The following is a 25,289-nucleotide window of genomic DNA, read 5'->3' as shown; positions in this document are numbered from 1 at the left end:
TTTTATATTGGGGTATAGTAGATTTACAATGTTGTGTTAGTTTCAAGTGTACAGCAACGTGATTCAGTTACACATGCACATATTTTTTCTCAGATTCTTTTCAATTATAGGTTATTATAAGATATTGAATATAGTTCCTTGTGCTGTACAGTAGATCCTTGCTGGTCATTTATTTTATATATAGGGGTATGTATATATGTTAATGCCAACTTCCTCATTTATCCTCTGGTTACCATAAGTTTGTTTTTCTATGTCTGTGAGTCTGTTTCTGTTTTGTAAATAAGTTCATTTGAATTTTTTTTTTTTTTTTGCTTTTTAGGGCCGCATCTATGATCTGCGGGATATGGAGGTTTCCAGGCTAAGGGTCAAATCGGAGCTACAGCAGCCAGCCCGTGCCACAGCCACAGCAACACCAGAACCGAGCCACACCTGTGACCTACACGCCAGCTCACAGAAACCCTGGATCCTTAACTCACTGAGCACGGCCAGGGATCGAACCTGCATCCTCATGGATACTAGTCAGATTCATTACTGCTGAGCCGCAATGGGAACTCCCTGTATCATATTTTAGATTCCACATACAAGAATTTTTAAATTCTGTTTTTCAAAAAAGCCAGAAAAAAATGACTTTCAGGATCCTCAATTAACCCACGAACCCAAGAGTCTAAGTTTCAATATTAGTTCCAATCCAAGATTGGGTAAAATAAGTAAATTACAATTTATCTGTTTCCTGAAAGAAAAATAACTCTAATATAAATATTAACGTGACCCTGAAAACACCCTGCATTTAATCATATTTTGAGCAAATATTCGCACTTCATCTATTCAGTGTGTGCCCAATGAGCACACATGATCACCTCACTTATTGCCTTAGCTTTCATGAGGCTACTGTTTCTAGATATTGGATGTTTTGGCAATGAAATACAATTTTAGCATGAAACATTTAAACTTTTTTTCCCCAAATAAAAGTTTCATGCTAAATATCAAATGACAACCTTTCAGGTCTTTTCACACACACACACACACACACACACACAGAAATGTACAGTTTCAGAAGTGAAATCAAGTATTAGTTAAGAAGGCCAATGTGGTAAACTAAGCTTTTCTTCTTCTTTCTTTTGTCTTATCTATTTAGGGCCACACCTGCAGCATGTGGAGGTTCCCAGGCTAGGGTCTAACTGGAGCTGTAGCCACCAGCCTACGCCAGAGCCGTAGCAACACGGGATCCGAGCCACGTCTGCCACCTATACCACAGCTCAGAGCAACGCCGGATCCTTAACCCCCTGAGCGAGGCCAGGGATCGAACCCACAACCTTATGGTTCCTAGTCAGATTCGTTTCCACTATGCCATGATGGGAACTCCTTTTTCTTTCTTTTCTTTCTTTTTTTTTTTCCCTCAGCTGTGTCCACAGCACACAGAAGCTCCCAGGCTGGGGATCGAACCTGAACCACAGCAGTGACAATACCAGATCCTTAACCCACTAGGCTACCAGGGAACTCCAAACCAAGCTTTTCAATCACCCATTTACTCTCCATGCACATACTCATGGGTGTTTAGAAAGTGACATCCCAGTGAAAGTTCTCTTGCATTCTACTGATAGCTGGTGAAAACCCACTGATTACCAATGGTTCATGGGCTGCAATGGCACCACCAACAAAGTGACCCTAAAGAGATTATTCTCTGTGAGGCATGGACTTTCAATACCAATAGTTTCTCATCCTTCATCTCATGGTTTTTTCCTAAACCTTCAGCCTTCCTTAGTTTACCTGCTCTCCAAAGTTAGCTCACTAGATTATCCTCACAATGATGCACTGTCCCCTCAGAATTAGGAAGAAATAGGTCATTTTTCTGGCTTTTCCAACTACTAGATAACCTGCGTGAACGACTGATAAGAGAAGTGTTCTGTTACTTCGGGTTTGGGGCCATTGGTTCAATCGAAAGGGTTCATGATGGGTTTATATCCCACTTCTGACACCAGTAAATGAATAAATAAAGTGTTCATGATGAAATTGTAAGATGTCACCAATCTATTACTTCCCTAATTTCAGGTGAAGAAACTGAGGCCCGCGGTAACTGAGGTGCTGTGTCCAAGATCACTCTGCTTGAATTCAGTTCCTGATTCCCAGTTGAAAGTCTATTTAATTAATAATAGAGAAAGTATTTTTGAGGCCCAGGCACTTGTAGTAACTATGCTGCATGAATCATGCCATGCAATCCTCATAGCAATCCTGTGAAAAGGTTTATAATTAACTCATTTTACAAATAAAGAAACTGAGGCTGTGCAGATAGAAATGATTTAAAACTGGATGGGAGGAGTTCCCGTCGTGGCACAGTGGTTGACGAATCCGACTAGGAACCATGAGGTTGCGGGTTCGGTCCCTGCCCTTGCTCAGTGGGTTAATGATCCGGCGTTGCCGTGAGCTGTGGTGCGGGTTGCAGACACGGCTCAGATCCCGCATTGCTGTGGCTTTGGCATAGGCTGGTGGCTACAGCTCCGATTCGACCCCTAGCCTGGGAACCTCCATATGCCACGGGAGCAGCCCAAGAAATAGCAAAAAAAGACAAAAAAAAAAAAAAACCGGATGGGGAAAAATTCTATTTTTTTAATAATGATTTTTATTTTTTTCTGTTATAGCTGGTTTACAGTATTCTGTCAATTTTCTACTGTACAGCATGGTGACCCAGTTACACATACATGTATACATTCTTTTTTCTCACATTATCATGCTTCCTCATAAGTGACTAGACATAGTTCCCAGTGTTACACAGCAGGATTTCACTGCTTAAAAAGCTCTATTTTTATATCTGAGGTTGCTGAATGTCTGGTTTTTGATTCTTGGCCAGGATAAAGGCAGTGGGATTTTATATATTTTGGCTGTGCTTGTGGCAGGCGAAAGTTCCCAGGCTAGGAATTGAACCAGTGCCACAGCAGTGACCCGAGTCACAGCAGTGACAATGCCAGATCCTTAACCCAGTGAGCCACTAGAGAACTCCTTTGATTTGTATTTTTATGGTTAGAATTCCCCTCTCCCATCAGTTCCTTCACTGATGGTTTTCCAACTGCCGTAACCCATTTGACAACTCTTGGCGAGCTTAGGACCAGGTAGATTTAGGAGTGCCCTGCACTGAAAGCTACTCTGACCTCTCCCCAGACCAAGATCCCTCACGCAGATCTAGGCATTAAAGACAATGCCTCAGTCTGTCCCTGTATCTCCAGGGAAAGAGCCCTGGAGAGGTGGATTGCTAGAATGGCTCACAGACTCTGATGCTTGACCACATATGATGCTCTTGCTGCACCATAAACTTTGCCTTTCAACAAAAGCCTCATAGGAGTATTTTCTGGGTAGTTCATAAATACTTTCAGATACCCAAACTTGGGAAAGAAGACCAGGGCTTACAGAGATGAGGGTCCCTCCCGGAGACCACAAAGCTTCTATATGGCAGTGACGAGGGAAGAATGCAGCAACCTGAGATCTCATGGCTGCCACTTCCAATTGTCCATGCTATAGCCTGGCCTAGGGACACCTGAAGGAGAGAGCAAAGGTGTTTTCTCTGGAAAGGTCTGTGCCAGAATAAGGGCACCATTATCTAACTCGCCCACTCAAAGGGGATAACATTTTCCAATTCTCACATTTTAGTTAGCTTTTTGCTGCGTAACAGATCATCTTAAAATAGAATGGCTTAAAACAACAGCTACGTTTACATCTCTTCACTCACAACTCTACAGTTTGGCAATTGGACTGGGCTCAGCTGGGCAGTTCTCCTGGTATCAGTTGAGCTCACGCAAGCATCTGCAGTCAAATATTGGGTTGACCAGGACTGGTGATCCTGGTGGCTTCAGCTGGTATGGCTCTTGCCTATCACTTGGGGCCCACCATCTTCCAGCAGTCCAGCCCTGGCTTGTGCTCACGGGATCTGGGCAATGCTCACCAACAAAGGGAGTAGGAGTGTGCAGAGCCTCTTAAGCATACTAAGCTCAGACAGGTGCATCATCCATCACCGTACTTGAGTTCCATTGGCCAAAGCAAGGCACAATGACTTAGGGGAAGAGAAACAGGTTTCAACTGTTGAAGGGAGGACCTGAAAAGTCACAGTGTAACTTACATCCACAAAGACAAAGATGGAGAAACAGAAGCAATTTTGTAATCAATCTACAATATTCACAAAGGTGTGATACGTACAGCAGGAACACTGGTCTAGATATAATCTTTGTCTCGATGGAAAATGATAAGGTACCTCAATGAAACTGTAAATCAGATCTGCTATAGTACTTTCATCTCAGGAGGTGGATTACAGAGTTCATTCTCTGGCTGACCCAGACTTACTCCCTCGGGCAACCTCATTACACTCAATTGAATCAACTGTAAATTTGTGTGCTGCATACAGCATGCAGGAAATAACCCAATGTAAAATAAAGTTCAATATTTGAAAACTTAATATTTTAATTACAGCATAATATAAAGTGATTTTTATAGGAATAAATGAATTTGGTTTGATCAGACTGGGAAGATTTTTTTGAAAGTCACCATTACTCATACAACTCAGCAAATGCCACATCTCTTCTCACAAAGGACAGGCATGTTAACCGCCTAACTTGTGATGAGCCATTCAGGGGAATCAGCTACAAAAATTAAGGTGTTTGGTAAGGACTTTTAAAATTTTTTATTTTTTGCTTTTTTAGGGCCGCAGGTGCAGCATATGGAGGTTTCCCAGGCTAAGAGTGGAATCAGAGCTGTAGGGGCCAGCCTACACCACAGCCACAGCAACACCAGATCCCAGCCATGTCTGTGACCTACACTGCAGCTCACAGCAAGGCCAGATCCTTAACCCACCAGGCGAGGCCAGGGATCGAACCTGCGTCCTCATGGTTACTCGTCGGGTTCATTTCCACTGAGCACAACGGGCACTCCAGGTGATGACTTTTACAAGTATACTGTGGATCACATATGGACAACCAAGCGAGGGGGACATTCGAATTTGAAAGAAGATTCCTCAACTATGAAAGTCGATTTGTTTTCCGGTCCAGCGTATCCTCCTACAGAGGACATTGTGAAGTACATTTCTGTTCAAAATGCCAGGCAGACAATATCTGCTTATCTCTTCTCCCACTTGAGTTTATGTAAAGTGAATAGAAAGAAGAAAAAGGAAGAAGACCTGGCTCTAGCAGAAAGCACAGGAAAGAGGATGGACCAGCAGGTGTGTGCAAAAAGGCAAGCTTGGGGAGGATCAAAGGCTGATGGAGAGGCAGGGCCCGGAAAAGCAGGGGAGGGATGCTGTGGCTTTTACTGCGCTTCTCGAGCTTTCGTTTCCTGACTCGCATGGAAAAATAACGTTATCATGCCTCACTGGATAACGGAGAATGTTCAAGGCTGGAGGCCAATGTCCTGGGCCTTTCGTTGCCCTGAAATCACCAGGAAGGCATTGATTTCTCAACAATCCTGTGACTCCGTGGTTCTCGGCCCAGGGCAGTTTTGTCCCTCAAAGCACAGTTAGCCATGTCTGGAGACAGCTTTTTGGCCGTGACAACTACAGGGGGGTAGGAAGTGGGGATTGTTAGCACTGAGAGAGGCCAGCAATGCTGCTAAACATCTTCTGATTTGCAGAACAACCCCCACGACCAAGAAAGATCTGTCCCCAACTGCCCCCAGGGCTGAGGCTGAGAAGCCCTGTCCTGGTCCATCTGCGGCCCACCCCTGAGTGTCCACCCAGAGGCTGGGAAGCTTCAATATGGTCAGAGGAATCTCCAGTGGAGGGAAAATCAACCTGACTGGGAAAATGCCGACGTGAGAGGCTCAGAAGTGCCAGGTACGGGACTGGGTGGCACAGGCCCTGCCCAGAACACAGAAGGAATCAACCTCAGTATGTGAAATAATTCACCACAGCGGCTCCCTCGTGCACAGGTGCCCAATAGCCTATATTTTCCAGGACAAGAAACTGGGAGCTTTTTCCCTAAAGAAACGGAATCAACCAGCTGCGGCGGCCATCTAGGGCAGAAAGTGGGGTTTACTGGTACCCCAGATAAAGATCTCCAGATTGAAGGCTTTCGAAGCCCGCACTGAAACAGCCTGCCTCCTGGGCCAGCAGCCTCGGGGTGAGCCAGTCACCATAACTATTTCAGAGCCTCCAAGGAGCTACCTGTTACTTCTCTTCGAGGAGCAGCTTAGGCCAGTGCTCTTTCAACTTGACAGAGCACAGGACTCTCCTGGGCATCTTGTTAAAATGGAGATTCTGATTCAGCAGGTCCAAGGTGGAGCTGGAGATTCCGCATGTCTAAGGAGCTCCAGGGGCAGCTGGTGCTTCTAGAGCAGGGGTCCTTCTTTGAATACCGAGGATGTGAAGAGGTTGGCCAACGACTGGTGGGCCAAATCCAGCCCAAAGACAGTTTCCTAAAATGTTTTAGTGCAACATAGCCACATCCTCGTGTTATCTGCGGCTGCTCCGGTGATATAAGCTGGGCGTAGGAGTTGGGGCAGAGGCCATGGGGTGTGCAGGGCAGACACTGTTAGTGCTACAACTCCAGAGCCTTCAATGCCACACGTTCAATATTAAGGACCACTTTCCGTGAATCCAATTAAGAACCCAAATAACTCTAATAAGGCATCTGGATCACAATTCCCATAAAAGGCCAGATAGCAAATATTGTTGGCTTTCTATGCACCAAGGTGGCTGTCAGCATTCCCTTCTAAGGCAAAACTGCCTCTAAGATCGAGTTACTCAGTGTAGACAGGGTTCGGTCCCCAAGAATTAGAAAATTCACACTCCACGTCTTCAGGATTCATTGGACATTTTTTTTTTAAAAAAAAAAAGATATTACACATGAGCCTGAGATTTTAAAAAGAGCAAAAGAGGATATGAAGCCCATTGCATAATATTTTACAACAAATAATATTTTTTCCAGAATAAAAAGAGGAAAACAGATTGGATTAATTTAAAATACTTTCCTCTTCTGGCATGTCTTCATTTGTGTTTGGGGAGAGGGAAACATCATAGAAATAAAAACCAACCCGATGAAGATTACATGAAAGGGCTGACAGCTTTGACAAAGCATCAAACAAAATTGTCTGCTGTCCTCAAAGAAGTGTGTTGAATCTGTAGAACTTTCCTTGTCATGCAAATATTAAAAGACCATAGTGCTTGGCACGAGTCTCTTACGGAAAAAAAAAAAGAAAAAAAAAAAAACCTCTACCCCCATTATCTTAATTAGAAAATTCATTAATAATAGCAATTGCTTTCTAAACATACTGAGCAAGGATAAAGTAATTAATTTGCATGCATCAACATACCTTTTTACGAACACAGACTCAGGTCAGTAAAAAGAGAGGCAAAGTAATCTGGAAACTCACTATTTGAGAACACAAAGCACTCAGTTTATTATTGATAAGCCAGAATAACAAGAAAACTTCACTGTGACATGTTTATTTTGAAACTGCTGTTAGTTAACTGGCAGTTTCTGTTTCATAATGCATGAAAACGGCAGTTTCTCTTCATAATGCACTAAAATTATGCTTAGAGATCAACTGTTATCCTTGAGAACAATTAACAAACACAAACAAAACATGTCACTTTGTCAAGTTCAAGAAGTGCCTTCTGATGTTGTAAGGCCCACATTTAAGGACAGAAGCTATGGTCTGAACAGAGAATTAGGTGAAGAACAAATGATCACAGGTTAGTTTCCTGGGCCTGGGTCTCTTTCAATGACCTGATTAACATTAGACATAATCTGGCAATTAACAAAGGGCATATTTCGAAGTACGCATTGGCAAATATTACGTAATGACTAAATTCAGTTCCTTGGGAAAAGGTCGCACAACTTGGATTACACACCATCAGGCTGCAAAGATGAAGTTAAGTGCAAGCAAGGCTGCCGCTCAGCCTTAAACCCAAGAGAGATCTTTTTTTCTCTTTCTGTCTGCCTGGGAGAAAGGAAGGTAGGGTTTTGCCTAAAAGAACTTGCAGAGGGGTAAAAAAGCAAAGGTAAGACATGTAGATTCTTCCTTCGCTTTGCTGGCTCAATCCACCTATGGGCACTTGCACACCCATCTGTTATTGCCATCTCTCCAGACAGGAGATGATGGAAGCTACACCAGGATTCCAGCCAAGGCTTCCCTCCTCTTATTTAAACCAACTGATCTTCCCCTAGAGGCTCAAATTTGCTCTTAAAGGAACTGAAGTCAGATGTATACAGACTGGATTGACCTAAGTCCAACCCCACACAGCGGGAGTACGGTTGCCCTTGTTGTTAGAAAAGCCTTGGCCTGGCTTCCATTTAGTCCCAGGGGTCCAGGCCCCAAGACGTAGACGCTCAAAGGTAGAGTCAGGCGAGATGGCTCCCTGAGCATATTATTCCCCAAAAGTGATCCCTCTGAAGAGGCCACGAAGACTCCAACACAAAGAAGCAGCAGTGAGCAAACCACATGTTGGGTCCGGTTGAGAAGGGGGTCAAAGAAGTGACCCCAGTAAGAGTAGCCTCCTTCTCTCCCTCTTGGAGGGGCCTTCACGGTGTCACAGCCTGGCTGCCCCAGGCTTTCTAAGGGGGCTCAGGCCTGGTTCTTTCTAGCACAGACCTCGCCTTAGTAACCATCCTATTATCCATGAGCCACCAAAGGCTGAATCTTTACTCCTGTTGGTTCTCCAACTTGGACGCAGTGCTTCAAAGAGCCCCAAGCCTTGTCATTTCCACACTCCCTCTGTCCACTGGCACGCTCCCCACCGGTGATGGGATTTGCTGACTTAATCACGCTCATCTGATCGAGGTGGCCCTGGGTGACAGCAGTATTTGCTTCGAGAGCCCAGGCTTCTTCTATCTCCTCTGAATCCTGCCCCCCAAGAATGGAGGTATCCAGTTCTGCTTTCTATTCTACCCCCAGGCTGCCCTATACCTGTTACCACTAACTAGGGCTCTGGACTTAAAATGTTGACTGTGACTCACAGTTAGAAATAAATATTGCTTAGCAACCGACTTCCTGTTTATATAAAACATTTATACCGTAATTCATCAAATCTTAGATGCCACTGATTCTGAGATCCATCCTGATTTGAGATGTCACAAGATCAGAAAGTGTGCAACACAATATTAACAAAATACAGACAAACCAAAGTTTCATGAAGCAAGACTCGCACCACTACAAAGGAGGCCCTCTAACATTTTCTGTCTCACTCTGGGTCATGATTTTGAACTTCTGCTTGTGCCCAGCGATACTGATAGACGGACCCTCCACAGGCCTTAAAAATAGAGAAGGTCCCTTATGTGCTCATAGGCAGCCGCAGGCTTCCCATCACATCTGAACACACCAAGCGCTACTGGCCACCTCACACTATCCTCTTTCAAGATGCCCTCCCCGAGTTATGCCTGCAATCTGCTCACTTCAGGTATCATGTCTAAAGTCCGGACCCAGGCCCTGGACAGCCTTCATTCATTTTGTATCACGTCACCTCATTTCGATGATGGAAGATAATTCGCATGGCTCCCGCGTGTCTTCCGAGTCCGGGGCACTGAGCGCGGTGTCCAGGGATGTTGCGATGGCAACCACGCTTGGAAGCTAGAGACTGCGAAGCCCTGGGTCAGAGGTTTGTTTCCTGACCAGGAGGATAAAAGGAGCGCTCCCTCATCCTCATCTCCTCTGCCCTCTGAGACAAGAAAGGACCTGAGAGTCCCTCCCTGCCTAGAGAAGAGCTGCTTACTCTCACTTCAGCCCATCAGCACAAAGACAGTCTCTCTTGGAAGGGATGCGAAGCGGGTCTGCTAGCAGTTCTAAGTTGGGAGTTCCTGAAGATTGGTGTTTCTAAGCTGGGACACAATCACACAGTGCGCTCAGCATCTACTCAAGGCCCCCCCCTCCCCTCTGCAACTGAGGGGCAAGGGGACCATGGCAAACATGCTGGGCCATGAATTATGACTGCCCGGTTATAACGTGCCCCGTTCCAAGCAAAGTATAATCATCATTTGGGCTCACTGTTTGCACACAGCTTAAATTTACGCAAGTGGGGAAGGTCAGCCTCGCAGCTCTACTGCTAAGGGGTTGCCTGGGGCTTGTTCACAGCTTTAACCACATCTGGACTTAGCTGATTCTCTGCTTCTCACCAGATTGCCCCAACCAGAGAGTCAGCCTCCTGAAGACAGAGAGCAAGGAATCGTACAGCCCTAAATCACATCGATGTATATTTCTATCCATGAAGTTTGTAATTTACAAATTGTACAGTTCACTTCTTCGGACAGGTAGGCTCTGCTATGGAAACTCTTAGGCATCCTAGAAGTGGTCAAAAAGGTCTTATTTTACAAAAATATGTTCTCTGGAATGTGTGCCGCTTGACACATTTACTGTCGCAAAGTTTTGCTTGAGGTACTAAATGCTTATAGTTAAGAGATGCTGACGGTTAGAGCATCAAAACAATAAACTCAATTAACTGAAGTTCTGGGTGAATAAACACGGCTGAGCCATGGTTAGGGAACATTTGTGATCATTTAAAATGTTCATTCTGCGGCCTTAAAAAGTATACAGAGAGAAGTGAATCTTGTTTGATAATTGAGTGCCTTGGCTCCCCTCAGGGTCATTGCCATGAATATTAAACATGATTACATTGTACGGAAAGAGGGTCTCTGTTGGTACTTAGTCTGGAAATTAAAATTTTTAATAAACTCCTAACAAGGATTTTTTTCACTGTTTTATTCTTTCCAGGTACCATTAAGCTGGGTACATTTCGATTTTCCTTATCTTCTGGCTAATCCAGGTGTCGCAGCACCTCTTTTAAAAAGCCTTCTAAATGAAACAAAGAGCAGAATCACAAGGTAAATCATTCCATTTAGAAAACACACTACTACCTACCTGGAGTCCTGGTTTAATTTTAAAAAGCAAAACGTCTGTTTCTCAGTGGATCTATTTGCGTTTATACCATTCCAAGCAAAATATAATAATAAAGTTGGAGGAAGTTTGCCTCAAGGCAGAAGCAGTGATTTGGTCCTGGGTTTTACTACAAGCATCTGCTGGGGGTGCTGTGCATTCTGGGAGGATGGAGATGCAGGGGGCATCATTACCGCCTTCCAGTGGTGGGGGGCGGGGAGCAGCGAATGGGAAAGTTCAGCCTGGATCCGGTCCTCAAATGTTCCTCCCTTGCTGCATGGCCTTGAAGAAGTCCCCTGTCCTCTTTTTGCCTCATTCCCCTCATTCGTAAAATGAGAACAGTACCTGGCTGTGTGAATTAACTAATCAATCATTTTAAATGGCTAAGATAAAAGTGCTTTAGACTCGCAAGCCATTTTATAGGATGTAAACTGCTATCTTCCAAATACTCCATATGTGCGACTCTATTAAGCTAAAAAAACACCAGTGGTTTCACAGCAAATTATCCTAAATGCTTTATAAATTCCAGAGGCAAATGCTGATAAGGGTTCTATAAACAGTGTTTACAATGACAGCCGTGCACAGAAGTGCAAAATAACATTATGTGGCAAGCTTTCAGAAATAGGATTATTACTGAAATAATCCTTAGTTCCAAAACCATGTAGGACAAGAAATTCACCATGGCCAAACTTCTAGAACTTCAGATCCTCTTCCATTGACATCTGAATGGAAGATAACTACCAGGATTGTTGCCAATAGCTTTTCTTTGTTCAGTGATAAAAACAGGCACCAGAGGGCCCAGGAAAGCACTGAAAACAGAAACAATAGAAGCCCTTGGGTTTTACATTTCACTGAAGTCTCTCCAAATGATTGATTCTCCAATCAATGCACCTTTACAGCCCTGATCTCATTTCTTCTTGCCACCACCCTGAGGAAATTGAACGTTGGACTATGGGCTGCTATTCCCAAGCCTGCCCTCTTCCCACTAAATGTGGGGAGAGCTCCCCTCCAGCATTACTTAGCCAGGTGTGCAGATAAGAAAGGCTCCTGTAACACTGGGGCGGGGGGGGGGGAAGCTCCAGCCTGCAGAGAGAAACTCACCTCCCATCAGGAGTGTCCAGGACCCTAAGCCAGTGGTTCTCAACCGTGGCTGCACCTGGCCCCACCCCACGCTCGTTACATGAGAATCCCTAGAGGATTCCCTAGTATTTTAACACAACTCTCAACATTATCACAATGCACAGCTGCATCTGAGAACCAGCGCTGTGAGGCATCCCCAAAGCTATTACCTGAATGAAGACAGGGCAGCACACTCTTTTTCATTGTTGCCTTCCTGTGACATAAAATCAGCCTCAGAGAATATGTAAACGGCTGTGGGGCCAGCCTGGGCACCTGAGCCCTCCTCTGCTGACCCCTGACTGGGCTCCGATTATCTCCACGCCTCATGGCGCTAGTATGTTACATACATCATAAAACATACAAACGAACATTTTTGATGGACAAATAAATGTATCGTTCATTGTGTGTCTGCTTTATGACTAGTACAGAGTATGTTCCTGTGGAACCATTCCTGTTAATACTTTTTTATGGAGATCAATTTGTTTTAATATGCTTAATTAATTTTGAAAATCTTGGTTTCACACACTATGATACAGCAATCTGAAGGTCTGGCTCCAAGTTCATTGCTAAACTGGGATCAGTGATGCTCGAACTGAAAGAGAAACTTGACCAGGATATGCTAACCCAAAGGTTGACTGGCTGGGTTTTCTAACTCATGAATCTCCATTTTCAACCCACACCCACCAACTAGGCAGTCATTTTGTTGAGCCTCTTACAGTAATTGTCCACCCTCCATGGCAACAATCAGTTGTCCTGGAAACGAATTGAAACGTATTAATTTTCACATTTTTAAAACGTGAGTTCAGGGCCCACTAAAACCTTAAATCTGGAAGCTATTTAAGCAGGTTCGAAAATTCTGTTTCTAAGAATTTAAAGCTTTCAGCTATGAGTGTTGATAGGTAACACTCATCATTTTTAATAACAATATACTTAAGAATATGTAACAATGGAAACACTGCTAAGAACCCATTTGTAAAATGGTTCAGAATTTTAAAACCTATCTCTCTGGAAAAGCAGTGAACTGCTTGTTCAATGTTTAAATTTTCACTCTGAAATAACAGACAAAATGTTTATGTCTCAAAAAGATCTATTAGTTTACTACTAATACCCTCTGGTCCACATCTGAAAAGGATTTTTGTAAAATAAAAAGAACATCTAGTAGAGCTTTTTGAACATTTTAAATTCTGACAACACCTTTAAGAGGTGTTTTGCCATGAGATAAGGAGTAAGCCTCTGCAGACATTAAAAGATTTCCACAGCCATGTCCTATCTCATTACCAAGGACAAGAAAGAGCCTCCGATTTAAAGGTATGTTTTAATTAAACCAGGCACAATTTGCAGCAAGACGAATGGACCTAAAGATTATCACACGTAAGGAAACTAAGTCAGGCAAAGACAAATACCGCATGATGTCACTTATAGGTGCAATCGAAAATACGACCCAAATGAACTTATTTATGAAACGAAACAGATTCATAGACATAAAGAACAGACTTGTGGTTGCCAAGGAGGTGGGGGGACTGGATTGGGACTCTGGGGTTAGCAGATGCAAACTATTATATATAGAAAAGATAAAACAACAAGGTCTACTGTGTAGCACAGGGAACTATATTCAATATCTTGTAATAACCTATAACAGACAAGGATCTGAAAAAGAATATATGTCTATAACTGAGTCATTTTCCTGCATATCAGAACTCAACACACTGTAAATCAGCTATACTTCAATAAAATAAATTTTAAAAAATTAAATTGGGCACAGTACTGATATCTTACAAGATGTCCCCAAAAACATGTTGCAGAGCACTGACAGCCAAAAAGGAAAAGAAAAAAAGAGCAAGCGTACTGATGACAACCCCTCCATGTTGTAACATTTTCACAGATTCCTCTAGACACACGATCACACATGAAATGTGATCACACGCTATGGACCCAAAGGAGCATTCCAACATCACTCGGTATTATCAAATGGCACAAAAGTTTAATTTGCTTAAGATAAACAACAAATACCAAGCTCTCCTTCTGGATCAACACATTGCACCCTCGGCTTTGGAGCCCAGCGCTCCAGAAGGTAGAGCTTGTGGGGAAGAATGGTCCCTACACACCAAGTACACCAGCACCGCTCTCTACGCCAGGGGCCAACGGTGTCCATCAACCAGAAAGCTCCTCAGCCTATAGGACTCTAAGGCAGCCACCACATTCGTCAGTCAGGGCCGAGAAATGAAAGCCAGCTCTCATTTGGCCTCTGCTCTAACAAGGTAGTTTATGCTTTGGGGAAACTTACTTCCACACCTGGTAATTAACCCAACAGAGTTACCGCATTCTCATCCCAAATAACCCAGATTTTTTTCCAGAAAAGACAGTCATAAGAGACCTGAAAATGATAATTTTCAAGTCATTCGCCATTTCATCTCAACACTCTGGATACTTTCCCCTATGTTCTTATTAGAACAGCATACAGGAAATATGTTTCGTATCAGTGACAATGTCTATATGTTTTTGCCATTTACTTTCAATCCAATTTACGCAGTCATTGACGACCTTAAAATTCAAAAGGCTTCTATATTCGGATCTTAAAATGGCAAGAGGAAGTTCATTAAATCAGAACTAAACATTCTTCATTGAATATAAATTTTAATGATTTTAGTAACATTAAAAAATGCTAAAGCGTGCATGCCATTTTCAATGAGGATCCCCGTTAACAAGAAAGGACTTGTACTTGCAAATCAGAAAGTGTGATCAGCACTTTCTAGCAGTTAGATTCCTGACTTTAAACTGACCTTTGTAACGCAAAAAAGAATGCCATAGAACCCTGGAGGATTTTTATCGTACTCGGAATGCCGAAAGCAAGCACACCACACACTGGATTTACCTGGGTACCCTTGTGAAGGAATGCATTTCAGAAGTGGATCTAAAATAATGAGAAGAAAAGGAAAATGTGAAAAAAAAAATCAACGAAACTCATTACGTTTGATTAAAAATAACGACTATAATTGAGTTTTCAATTGAGTTTAACAAAACCTATTCTGGTTATATCATCTTGAACACACAATGGTTGAGAACATTTTAAATTTTCTCTCTCTCCAGAATTTAGATCATGCAATTACTACCTAAGATGCTGCTCTTTAAGAAATCTAGTGATGAACACAAATTATACCAATTCACCCAGTTTAGATGGCCCACAGACACTGAATGCCTTAGCAGGTACACCTGTCCCTCAGGCTCACCAAGCCTGGCCGGGATATCCCGGGGGAGTGGGGCGAGACAGGGGCTGTTTCTTGCTTCCCAGAAAGCTTTCTCTCCCTACTTTATCAGTGTTTATATAGGAGTCAAATTCTATACATCTGAATGTATACAAAAGCACCACCCTCTAGCTGTTGTGTTACTTTGGGTGAGTTACTTAAATTCTCTGTGCCAAGGTTTCTCCTTTATAAATAGGAATGTACGGTAATGGTGCCTACCTTGTAGAGTCATTAAATGAATTACATTTTTAAAATTCACCCAGTTTACTAAACCTCATTTGTCATTTGAGGTCTGTGCTGACCTTCAGCACCACCTTTGTCCCCTGATAGACCCTTGGCTAAGGAGAATGGTATTTCGCCCTCAGCGCGGTTGACATTTGGGGCCAGATAATTCTTTGTGGCGGGGGCTGTCCTGTGCAATGTAGGATGTTGAGCAGCAGCCCTAGATGCCTAGATCCAATAGATGCCAACTGTTCCTCCCCCGCCTCCTGATTCTGTGACAATCAAAAATGTCCCCAGACATTGCTAAGTATTCCCTGAGGGGCAAAACTACCTTCACTGCGAACCACTCCACAGGCACACGCACTCTTTGGCCAAATCTTGGGTGGGTATCAAGCGCGCGTGAGGACACTGGGTCTGCCGGTGCCCGAGTCTCATTCTCATCTGCCCATCGTGAATTCTGCCGCAGGCCTTGGTCGGGCCTCTGAGGTGACTTGCTTCACTTTACCCCTGAGAATTCGCATGTTATCAACCCACGCCCTGTCCGTCATATTCACAGACACCTACAAATCCCCGAGGGATCACCAGCTGGTTTTCCCAAGCTGCTCACTGCCTTGTAGTCTTTCCTATGTTCTTGCCCACAAATCCAGAGTTCATCTCCATGTGAGATGCAGTGCTGGGATTCAGAACACACTACCTGATATAGGGTACCTTGGATATTGGATATTTTAAGCTAAAGGAATTTGGGAAGCAGCAGGTGCAAGAAAGACCCTCTAGCCCCTCCCCCTTCTCCCCTGAGGCAGGTCAGAAGACCCTCAAGGGAGAGGCGCTGTCCCCAAACCCGAGGAAAGGAGCATCCTGGTCTCTGCAGACAGAGGGATGCTGGAGGGGATCTGAACAGAGTCCTTGCCGGGTGCCCCTCAGCTGACTACCCTTAGCTCATACTCTTTCATCCTATCATGACTTTCTACTCTCAGCAAACCTAGCACACTAGTCCTCCCCCTTTACCATGGGGAACATCATCAAAGACCCCCGGGAGACGCCTGATACTGCAGGGAGTACAGAACCTTTTATATACTATGGTCTTTCCTGTACATACATAGTTATAATAAAGTTTAATTTATAAATTAGGCACAGAAAGAGACAAACAATAACACAGAAATTTATAAAAATACATTGTCATAAAAATAATTTGAATGTGGTCTTTCTTTGTCTCTATACCTTATGGTACAAGTTTAATACCTTTTCCATCCTAACTAAGCACTTATCATGCAGTGTGGCCACATCTTTTGCAGTTTGAGGTGCGACAGCAAAACTAGCACAGACTTCTTTTCCCTGCTTCACAATGTCACGAAGGAATATGTGTTCTTACCATAGGTCTTAGCCATCTCGGTATCTGATTTTTTTTTTTTTTTTTTTTTCCCTGACTGACTGAGTCGAGAACTTTCACCTTTTCACGTAGGGCTTCTCTCTGGTGTTCCTGAGTCACCAGCATCACTCCTCTGGCACTTTGGGGACAGGATTAAGTAACACCAGGGTCTCTAGACTACAACACTGTGACAGCGACTGCAGTGACTGACTTCTGGGCGGGACTTGCATCCCACAACGCAGGGCTGATATCGTGAGATTTCATCATGTGATTCAGAATGGTGCGCACTTTAGAAGGTAGGAATTGTTTATTTCTGGAATTTTCCATTTAATATTTTCAGGCCTTGGCTGACCACGGGTACCTGAAGGCATGGAAAGTGAAACCGCTCATGAGGGGGGACAACGATAAAAACGCTTAGGCTTAACTGTTGCTTTGAGTCTTCATTTCCTTATGAAGGCTCTCATGACACTTATAAAGGTGCTCATAAAACTTGGGTTAAATAAATGCGTGCCCTTTTCTGTTGTTAATCTGTCTTTTCTCAGTCCTGTTTTCAGGGCCCCGGTGAGAGAACCTGGGAGGATAAAAGGAGAAAGAATTTTTCCTCCCCTCCAATTGGAGACTGTCACCAGAAGGCTGTCATTTAGTACATATTTGGAGAAATACTGGCTCAACTAAGTCAATAAATAATTATTACTATGTTTTTCTCAAAACAACAAAATGGAAGATTAACCACCCCCCCAATCTTCTTTAGCCAAAAAACCCCCTTTGTTTGCAATATTAAAATGAAATGGGTTTTCCAGATTTCTGCTTGAAATAAAATTAAATTCATTTTAACAGTCTTTAGCCAAACTTTCTGGGAAGCAAACTCAAAACTTAATCACACAAGACATTAAATAGTATATTAGTCACTCGACACAAGTTAAATTTATAACTGTTAAATTGAGAAAGCCATAATCAGAGAAACTACTGAATGTCTAAAGTATAAGTAGTCACACCATCTAATAAATAGGACACGCAAAATGTTAGCTAGAGAAATGGCTGAGCCATGGTATTTACTCAAATGCCTGCATGTTAAAGATAAAGCTTTTTTTTCTTCCTTTAAGAATGCACTAATTGTGGTGCATTTGTGTTTCTTTAGGCAACCCAGCAGCTGTGATTCCAAACATGAGCCTTTGAGAAATACATTTAAATGAATATTTATAAACTTTTCTCTAGCAATTATATTTAGCAACTGTAGCAGATGCCATTGCTTTCGCAGCGTTAGTCCTGTCACTAATTAGTGTCCCTCTCTGCTCATGCCGTCCCCAGTCACTTGTCTCTTAAGTGGACTGCCACCACATTCAGCATGGAGAGAGATACACAGGCCTCAAAAGTCGACTACCAAGTTTTTTTTTTAAAGTCATAAAACACACATAAACCATGAGCACTCAATATTCATAACCCCAGATTCTCCCAAAGCAACTAGTGCTCACTCGAAATGGAGATTTTTATGTTCTGAGCATCTCTGTGGACTATCACCTTGAGTATGACTGGATAACTTCTATGTATCCCTCACAGCCCAGCAGGCCACTGACCAGAAACCTCAGCCTCACTCCCAAAACTGATTTAGAAGCTCTGGGAGGAAGAGTCTAGAAATGCATATTTTTGACAAAGTCTCCAGGTAATCCTTAGGTGCCCTTAAGTTTGCCAAGCACACCTTAAGACAGCTTAGACCCACCTTCTCCAGGAAGGCTACTTGATAATGCCAACTGAAGACTGGCACTTGCCACCTGCCTCTATAAGGATTGAATCACGAGCCTCTGCAGCAGCTGATCTTCAGCACCTGCTAAAAGGAGCTCAGGGTAGAGATCAGGAGTGAGGCACCCAGTGTTTTGGGAAAACTGGCAGAACAGGTCTTCGGGTAGTTAGATACTTTCAGAAGATGTTATGAGCCCAATTCTTAATGTCTCCTCATACTTAGAAAAGAACCAAAATCCTTTCTGGTGACATCTGCTCCTCATGACTCGCAGAAACCTTCACCAAGACTAGCAGTGACCTTCTGCAAAATGTGTGCTCGGGTGCATGTACCTCCCCCTTCACCAAAATCCTGTATATATACTGACCTTGACCCTGCCTCTTTGGAGCAATTTCTCAGAACTCTCTGAAATGCTGCCTCCCGGGCTAGAGTCCTCATTTTGCCCCAAAGAAAACTTAACTCACAACTCTGACACTGGGCCTTTTTTTTCCCCAGGGGACAATAACTCCCAGCTGGTTTTAATGCTGATCTTTTGTATTTCAAAGGTACCCTGAGTTCTCTTATATTACTGCCCTTATTACCCCTGGTGGAACTGATTCGGTTATTTCCTTCCTCTTCACTCTAAACTTCTTATAGAGTGTGTCTTAGATTTACACATTTTTCCACGCCTAATTAATAGAAGGCAACCAGTAATTAGCCGATCAAATAAACACTTTCAGCTTTCTAATACAGAGAGTTAAGTGTTAATGTCTTGGGTTTTATCCTGAATTCTACAAATTTTCACCAAATTTGAACCCTATAGTAGCTTTAATGTCATTTACATACACATCCTTTGTGGCTGCATCTCATTCTTTGGTCTTGATTTCCATTATGTAGTTTAATCAAGTTACATCACATAATACTGCACTCACCACATTAGATTTTGGGAAAGCTCCACTTTAACTCTTAAAGACACACAAGTTTTAAAAAATTCATGAGGGGATAATCTCCATCAAGGAGGTAAAAAGCGAAATTAAAAGTAACAGAAGGCTCAAGTCAGGAAGTAGATTTATACAGTAAAAAAGATATCCACCTCTCAGGAAATTAAAAGGAGTTGGTTATAAAGATGAAACAAACTGGAGAAAGAAAGAATACACAAAAGCTCATGCTTTCAAAGAGTTGGGGTTTTTCAACTTCCTGGATATTTTACATTACAAAGAGAAAAAGATCTCTGAAACTTTGGTCAGGAGCCCTCTCGAAATTCTCAATTCAAAGTTCTGGTAGATATAGCCCTTCTCTGTTCTTTTGACTGTATAATGACTCACAGCAAATCCTAACTCGAAAGCAGATCTTTCTGTTGGTTTTCAGATCTAATTCCCTGAGAAAGGTCCTTATCAATTAGCCACTCAGCCTTTCCCCTCAACCCTTCCCTTCCAATTGGCCTAAAATGTGCTCCTCTGTACTACTGCAAAGAAACAAGCAAACATTTTCTGTAAAGCACCACATCGCAAACATTCTTAACTTTGTGTATCACACAGTCTCTGCCCCAACTACTCAACTTTTCTGTAGACACACACACACACACACGGCATGGACACATTCCAAGAAAACCTTACTTAGAAAAAAGATAGTGGACTAGATTATGTCTGCCAGCTTCTACTGTACTCTCCTCCAGGCACTATCTCATTGGCTCCGCATCTTTTTTTTTTTTTTTAAACTGTGAAACAACTTTATTCTTTTTTTTCCTTTCTTTTCTTTTCTATTAAAGTATAGCTGATTGACAATGCTATGCCAATTTCTGCTGTATAGCACAGTGACTCGGTCATATATATTTTCTATCATGGTCTATTCCAGGAGATTAGAGATAGGGCTCCATTTCTTAAACCATAAATCCTGTTTTATTTATAAACCGACCCCAGGATTTCTAGCTACCATTTCTGAAATCATTCTTTCAAAGGTCATCAATGACCACCAGGCTGCCTGATTGGTTGTGTTACTCGTTCTAGTCTTTGTTTTCTCAAATTTGAAACTTGTCCCTCCTTCCCAGGATGTCCAGCTCTACCGTCCTTCTGATTTTTAAATACTACTTCTCAGTCTCCTCTTGGCCCTTCTTTCTCTAACTCACCCATAAAATGTAAGGATTTTCCAGACTGGGTCTTTCTGTCTTCTTTAGGGACATGTTCTACTGGGTGATCTCATCCATCTTTCACCCATCAGTCCAACCCCCTAGAGAGCCTTCTCTGACATCTGCTACCAAGGCTCTGGGCTCCTTCTTTTTGTCCTCCTCTTACACCCGGGGTGCATATAAAATTATTGTTGTTGGTTTCCCGGCCTGCTATTTCATTCCGTAGTAAGAGCAGGGATGGTACCAGTTTGCAAAGGAAGCCTACCACCAAACAAATAATTCAGGGTCTTAAAAAAAGGTAATTTATAATTGCAGGGGGTCTCTAATCGAGATGATGAAATCAAGAACTTCATGATGCCATCTTCCAAAAAGGGGAAAGAATACCTAAGGGAAGGGCCTCCAGTTTCTAGGAATAAGAAGTTGAGGTATTTCCGTGAGTCTTCTGCCTCAAAAAACTGAAAAAGTGGCAAAAAATAAAAACATCATTTTAAATCCAATGTAATATTTTACATTACAAAGAGAAAAAGGAGCAGATGTGGAAAAGAAACAACTAGAAATTATATAAATAAATAAATAAATAAATAAATAAATAAATAAAAATATAAAAACTCAGTGGACAGGTTTAACAGAAGACCAGACAGAGTTGATAAAAGAATTCGTAAAATAGAAGATAAATTTGAAGAAATTATCCAGAATGTAGCACAGAGAGACAACATCTTGGTAAATACAAAAGAAAGGGTAAAAGATACAGAGGATCAGCTTAGACGACCCAACCTGCATTTACTATAGAGTGTTGACTAGAAGCAATATTCAAAGAAATATCTGAGAATATTTTACTCTGATAAAAGACAGTACTCCACAGTTCCAAGGCATCCCCCAAATTATCAGAGGATAAAATATATCAAATGCTCACCTACGAATGCATATATTCCAAAAAGCAAACAGAGTTAAAGAGATACTATCTTCAGAAGAATTACATTTAGACTTAGAGCTGACTTCTCAACAACAATGCAAGTTCCAAGACAGTAGAATAATACCCCTAACGAACTGAGAGAAAATAACGGCCAACCTAGAATAAGACAATCAACAAAAAGACCTAAGCATGAAAGCAAAATACATACATAGGCAAATGAAAATAGATCAGCATCAACAGAGGCACTCTACAAGAAAGTCTACTGCATGTACGTCAACCAGGTTAAAAAGAGAGAGAGAAGACGGCAGAGGGAAATTTCTAAGACATAGGGAAGAAAGAAAAGCATATAAATAGCAACTATTTGGATAACTAAACCAACACTAAGTGCATCAAATAAAATTCATCTTGTGGGATAAATTAAAATACATAATAAAATTAACAGCATATATGCTTATAAGTGAGAGAGTAAGCAAATGGAGTTTAAATATTCTTTTTATTCTCTGGGAAGAAAGTAAAAGCATTAGTTAACTTGAGATTCTGGGAGCTAACAAGTCATGCTTTACTTTCCATGGTAATCGCTAAAAAGATAGAAACCTATCCTGAAAATAGAAATCTGGTCCTGAAAATGGATGGCACTGGAGTGTCACACCCCCTCCCGCCGCCATGGCAGGGGATGTATAGAAAGAAAGGCCCACGAGGGGCCCAGATCACACCCCATCAAAGAAAAAAAAAAAAAGGCGAGAAAAAACAGATAAGGAACACAGAATCATAGAGATAAATACAAAGCATAGAATAAGATGGTCGATTTAAATCTATGCATAGAAATCTTTTTAATATAAACATTTTAATATCATTACATTAAATATAAATGAAATAATTGGTCCCATAAAAATAAAATCAGATTAAATATTTTAAAATTTCAACTTCATGCTGCTTGTAAGAGACAAAACTTACGACTATAGGCAAAAGTTCAAGGATAAATAAAGCATAAGGGAATCTAGAGAGGATTATCTACCTACCAGCAGAAATGTAAACTAATTATTGATCTTCTTCCCTGCTGGGCGGATAAAGATTTCTAGTTATACTAGGGTGTGCTACTAATGAAGGGGAAAATAGTTACACCATATGACCAACTTCTCAAATTAAGTCATCCTATTAGCTTGGGGGCGATACTGCTTTATAAGCAGTCCCTCCTTCACTTCACTTGAACGCTATTTTATGCAGGATACACCTGAAGAAAAACTAATGATTTCATTTCATGACAATGCTATATATCCATCGGAGGCAAGGCAGAAAACTGGGCTGGTGATGGTTTCTGAATTTTAACATTCTCCTTCATTTCTACAGAGGGGATTGATCAGGACCAAGGCCAATAAGGAATCATGCTGATGTGGTTCAATTCATTAGGCTGACGGGCAGTGCTCAGAATACAAATGAGTACAATCCAATCTAGGGAGACCAGTTAGGTTTCCTCCTGTTCCAGCACATGTCCTTTCTGATCCAATCAGCGACTCTTACACCAAGGGCATCAGCAAGACTGTCAACAGAGCAGAGAAAATCCAGAACCTCAAAACACAATGCAAAGATGTCCCGTCTGAAGGCTGCTCCAAGGCATCGTAGCAGGCTAGCATGTTTTGGGCACTGGAATTATTCTACAGTGATTTGCTCCTAAAATAAATACTCTCAGACATCAGACTGTTTTATCTGCATTCCCCATCCTTTAATTCATGTAACAAATGTGTGTGTGTGTGTGTGTGTGTGTGTGTGTACTGTTTTAGGGCTGCACAAGCAGCATATGGAGGTTCCCAGGCTAGTGGTCCAATCACAGCTGTAGCCACCGGCCCACAACACAGCCACAGCAACGCAGGATCCTTAACCCACTGAGTGATGCCAGGGATCGAACCTGTGTCATCATGGATACTAGTCAGATTTGTTTCCAATGAGCTACAATGGGACCTGCCATTCAACAAATATTGATTGTGTACCTATGGCTAGAAGCAAGATATACAGTGGGTAGCCGAAGCCATCATGGTGTACACGGCCTAGCAAATGATCAAATTAGCTTACTTTTTTATACCAATTTCTCACATCAAACTAACTTAATTACTATTAAGTAGTGACAAAGGTTCAAAGGTTTTAAGGAAATTTGGTGCTATTCTTCTCAGAACACATTAGGCCTCAAGAATTTCCAGAACTTACATGTTGATAATTTTCCATCAATGGTTTTAATTTTAACTTCTAAAGCGTTGAGAGTGACTTTCTAGCTGTCTCTCGGAGATCACTTCACGCAGATGAAGTTTGCAGAATTCAGTGGCAGTGCATGGAGGCATAACTTAATACAGTGGCTCTAACAGAACTTGGCTCTGAGTATAAAAGGACCCCTAGAGCAGGGGCTGGCAAACGACAGCCCACAGGCAAAAATCCCACAGCCACTTGGCTTTTGTAAATAAAGTTTGACTGGAACACAGCCATGCTCATTTGTTTATAGGTTGTCTGTGGCATCTGCCATGCTATGATGGCGGAGTGGAACAGATGCAACAGGGATCGCATTTCTTGCAAAAAGAAAACATATTTACTATGTGGTTCTTTACAGCACAAGTTCGCTCCAGGGGAATCCAGGAAGGGACTTTCTCGACCATACTGTAGCCTCCATGCACAGACAAATGTCGAACAGCCAGGGAACTCCTGGCTCCCAGGAGTTAGCTAGGCAGTTATTTAATAAAGACTCTCATTAAAACAAAACATTTATCTTCATATAATTAAACCATCCCCACACTCTTCCTCATCCAGTGCCAGAAGGGCTGCCGGGCCAACTCCACTGCTTGGATGAATCAGCATCGGGGCCCAGGTCTGAAGAGTGCGTGCCGTTTCCAATTGTGTCCTTAGTGCTCACTGCCTTCCTGCGAAAGCCTGCTCTGTGTCATCCAGCCCCTACAGTGGCTGGCGTGGCACGCTCTGCTGGTTCATCAGGAAGCCCCGAACCACTGCGAGGAGAGTCACTCCTTCAAGGACTCACGGTTCGATTCAAATGGACAGGCCCCAAACACAGCTCACCAGCCACGTGTGGAGCCCAAATCCATTTCCCTGGGGCCCAGGTGGACACAGAGAAATGAAAAGGCAGGAACAGGCAGCACATATTCACGACCTCTTTCTGCGGTTGCAGTAATAGAATCCAGGTAACCTTGGAAAATTAGCTACCATCCATCAAATTTTTCTCCGGTCATAATGACCCTGAAAAGATAAGGCTTCCTATAACCGCAGAATCTTCTGGACGCAGAATGCTTCCTGTGTAAGCTCTGCAATGACCTCGGTGAGATGGTATTTATTTAACGTTTTCACAGTGAAGAATGGATCTGGAGAATGGAATACACAGTGGATGTTAAGGAGATGCACAGGATCTTGGAATGTGAAGGACCTCCAGGGAGACCTTGTATTTCTGTAGGTGTGAAGAAAGAAAGCAGAAGCAGGCCAGAGAATGCCAGGACCTCAGAGCCCAGGCAGATTCTGTCAAGGCTCCTTATGGCCTGAAAATCAAGTGGTCATCCTAGCTGTATGGGACCCAACATACTATGACCAAGCCCCATTGTAGTTACTATAGTAACGCATGATCAGAGCCTTACGTTTACCTGTACGTGGAGACTTCAGAGCCCTCGATAACCCCTCTCCCTTCTCTGAGCCCTCACCCAATCATTCTCCAACCCGGGCTCCATCCTCCCCCTCAGTGCTGTCACATTTAGCTCTCGCTTATT

General features: G+C 42.6%; 1 protein-coding gene across 11 annotated transcripts in view; it reads right to left on the bottom strand.

The window, feature by feature from the left end:
* The window catches only part of FRMPD4 (FERM and PDZ domain containing 4), an 826,395-nt gene that overhangs the window by 382,645 nt on the left and 418,461 nt on the right, over window positions 1-25,289 (bottom strand). For 3 of the 11 annotated variants that reach the window (XM_021080620.1, XM_021080624.1, XM_021080625.1), the window contains exon 2: window positions 14,831-14,869. The exons of the other annotated variants lie outside the window; for them this stretch is intronic. In XM_021080620.1, coding sequence (XP_020936279.1) covers window positions 14,831-14,869 — 39 coding nt within the window. The remainder of the gene's footprint in view (window positions 1-14,830; window positions 14,870-25,289) is intronic. 11 annotated transcript variants of the gene reach the window in all.

Source organism: Sus scrofa, chromosome X (genome assembly GCF_000003025.6).
Source record: "Sus scrofa isolate TJ Tabasco breed Duroc chromosome X, Sscrofa11.1, whole genome shotgun sequence".
Classification (NCBI taxonomy): Eukaryota; Metazoa; Chordata; class Mammalia; order Artiodactyla; family Suidae; genus Sus; species Sus scrofa.
Note: the sequence above shows the minus strand (reverse complement) of the source record. Positions and strands in the feature narration are given on the sequence as shown.